This window comes from Plasmodium fragile (assembly GCF_000956335.1).
Source record: "Plasmodium fragile strain nilgiri unplaced genomic scaffold supercont1.30, whole genome shotgun sequence".
In the NCBI taxonomy this organism is placed as follows: domain Eukaryota; phylum Apicomplexa; class Aconoidasida; order Haemosporida; family Plasmodiidae; genus Plasmodium; species Plasmodium fragile.
Genome location: NW_012192610.1, coordinates 136,760 through 138,896, shown reverse-complemented (window position 1 = coordinate 138,896; position 2,137 = coordinate 136,760). Strand labels below are relative to the sequence as shown.

The window sequence follows — 2,137 nt, the reverse complement described above, 5'->3', positions numbered from 1 at the left end:
TTTTTTTTTTTTTTTTTTTTTCAAAACAAGGGAAAAGTATTCCGTTTCGAAAGAGTTACCAAATTAGTAACTTTGCATTCGAAATAGAATGTGCGGAGATGAGGGGGGAGGGGCGCATATAAGTATGGTCTAGACTATTCACCTACACTTCTTCGCCCAGTCCATGTGCGTGGATATGTCCGTCGTGTATTCTATATTGTGTCTATGGTGTGTACTTTTTCACGCTTTTTATTTCGCTTTGAAATGGTAACCCCACAGACACACACAGGGCATGATATAACACCTCCCACATAAAATAATCGTGCAAGGTGGCAATCGCGCGTTTGTCCACCATGGGTACTCGCGTATCTCCACAACGATTTGCACATTTTCGTTACTTTAAAAAGAGGAAAAATTAAAATTGCCTTCTTTTCTCTCCTCACCTCTGAACGATGTAATGTGCAAATTTGCTTAATCATTGCGCGGGCAAATATTAACCTGAACTTTTAACCAACAGTTCCAATCGTAATGCAGCGATTAGGAGCTTCCCATTTTTGTCCCCCCAAAGTTAACTTTTTTTTTTTTTTTTTTTTTTCTTATTTGCCCTGTTGCTGTTGCGTTAAGCGGGTGACAATATAATGTAATGGACATATTTTGGGGGCATTTCCTTCCACACAAAAGGAACCGCATTCTTTGCTAATTGGAAAGTGGCAGGGGCAAGAACAAGGACAATGCACCACCTCGAATTGGTTTTCTTCATCTGTTGTTTGGTCATTGTTCTATTGGGGACAAGCAAGTACCTAAACGTGGCAGCCATAATCCTACCGCTGGGCCTTTGTTCGCATCTTCACAGCTTATTTTTCTTATTTTGGGTGATACAAGTATACGAATATGGCGTCGTTACACATGGTGAGCATTTAAGTTCTTTCCTGATCAGAGAAACATTAAACTTTTGTACAGGAAAAAAAAAAAACATGCCAATTATATATAGCGTACACAATGAATGCGCGAATTTTTTTTTTTTCCTCCTCGTTCTTCATCTTTCATTATAACTCTTTGTTTGTAGTTGCAACGGCGCCTTCGTTTGTTGACCATTTGAAAGCCTTTTTTTATTTTATTATTTTTTTTTTTTGCCACGTGGCAATTTGGGCAGATATATTCAGCACAGCGCTGCTCGCGCAGAATGGTACAAACATGTGCAAATATATATTATCATGCATGTATATACAATATTACTTATTCTTGTGCCCACTTGCGTAACCCGCTTTATCACATATTTAAGCAATTTTTTTTTTTTTTTTCTCCCATCGCATGTTAGCATTACAAAATTTTTCATTCTTGGTTTGTTCACCCGTTTTGATATGTAAAGAAATAAGAAATCGCATTGCAAGGTAAGTGACCGAAGAATAGTTTTTTAAAAAGGTAAGTTTAAAAACAATCGCGTAGTTGCATAATTCACAGAGTGAAAAGGGGAAAAGCCGGCTTGGCTTACGTTTGCTATAGTATAAAATTCGCTTTGTTTTTTTGGTCAGTGGCCAAGAGGCAGGCCCTACCTCGGCGTAGTACATACGTGAGTATATATGCTAGCATGTACAACCGACCCTGTAGGCGCAACTAATGTGATGCTCTGTTTTATCACCCCCTCTCGAGAACATTCTTCCCAAATGGGACATTGTAAAGCTCCTGTTTTTGTAACGTGTTACATTGCACATGTGAATATTTTTTCGCCTTATACTTTACAGCCATTTGCTACCCCACTCTACCCCTGTATAAGCTAACATTCGTTTGTAAAATGATAGGCACCATCTTATCACTCCTCCTGACCATATTAAAATTGTGTTTTGCCACCTCACCGATAATATGTATTGTCTTGATATTCGTGCTCAACAAAAATAACGTCCCCGATGATAAGAAGAAAAAACCAGACTTTTATTTCGAGGTAGATTGATCGAGTGTGTCTTAAATGGACCAATGACACGGCTACAGAGCAGGGATCAGGAGGACGGGTGAAAAGAGGCAGAAGGAAGAAGAAATGGGGGGCAGTGACGAAAGCGGATTGACTCATCACCCACGCGCATACGTGGCATAGCTTTTTTTTTTTTTTTCCATGCCTGGTCAGGTGAAATTGAAAAAAAAAAAAAAAAAAAAAAAAAAAAAA

At 38.7% G+C, this 2,137-nt stretch overlaps 1 protein-coding gene across 1 annotated transcript; it reads left to right on the top strand.

Moving 5' to 3' along the window:
* Nucleotides 1-1,567: 1,567 nt before the first annotated feature.
* Nucleotides 1,568-1,927, top strand: AK88_02886 (uncharacterized protein; the record flags this gene model as incomplete). Its single annotated transcript, XM_012480509.1, has 2 exons — nucleotides 1,568-1,583; nucleotides 1,722-1,927. 2 exons carry the CDS (start codon nucleotides 1,568-1,570, stop codon nucleotides 1,925-1,927), a joined length of 222 nt encoding a protein of 73 aa, XP_012335932.1.
* Nucleotides 1,928-2,137: the final 210 nt, after the last annotated feature.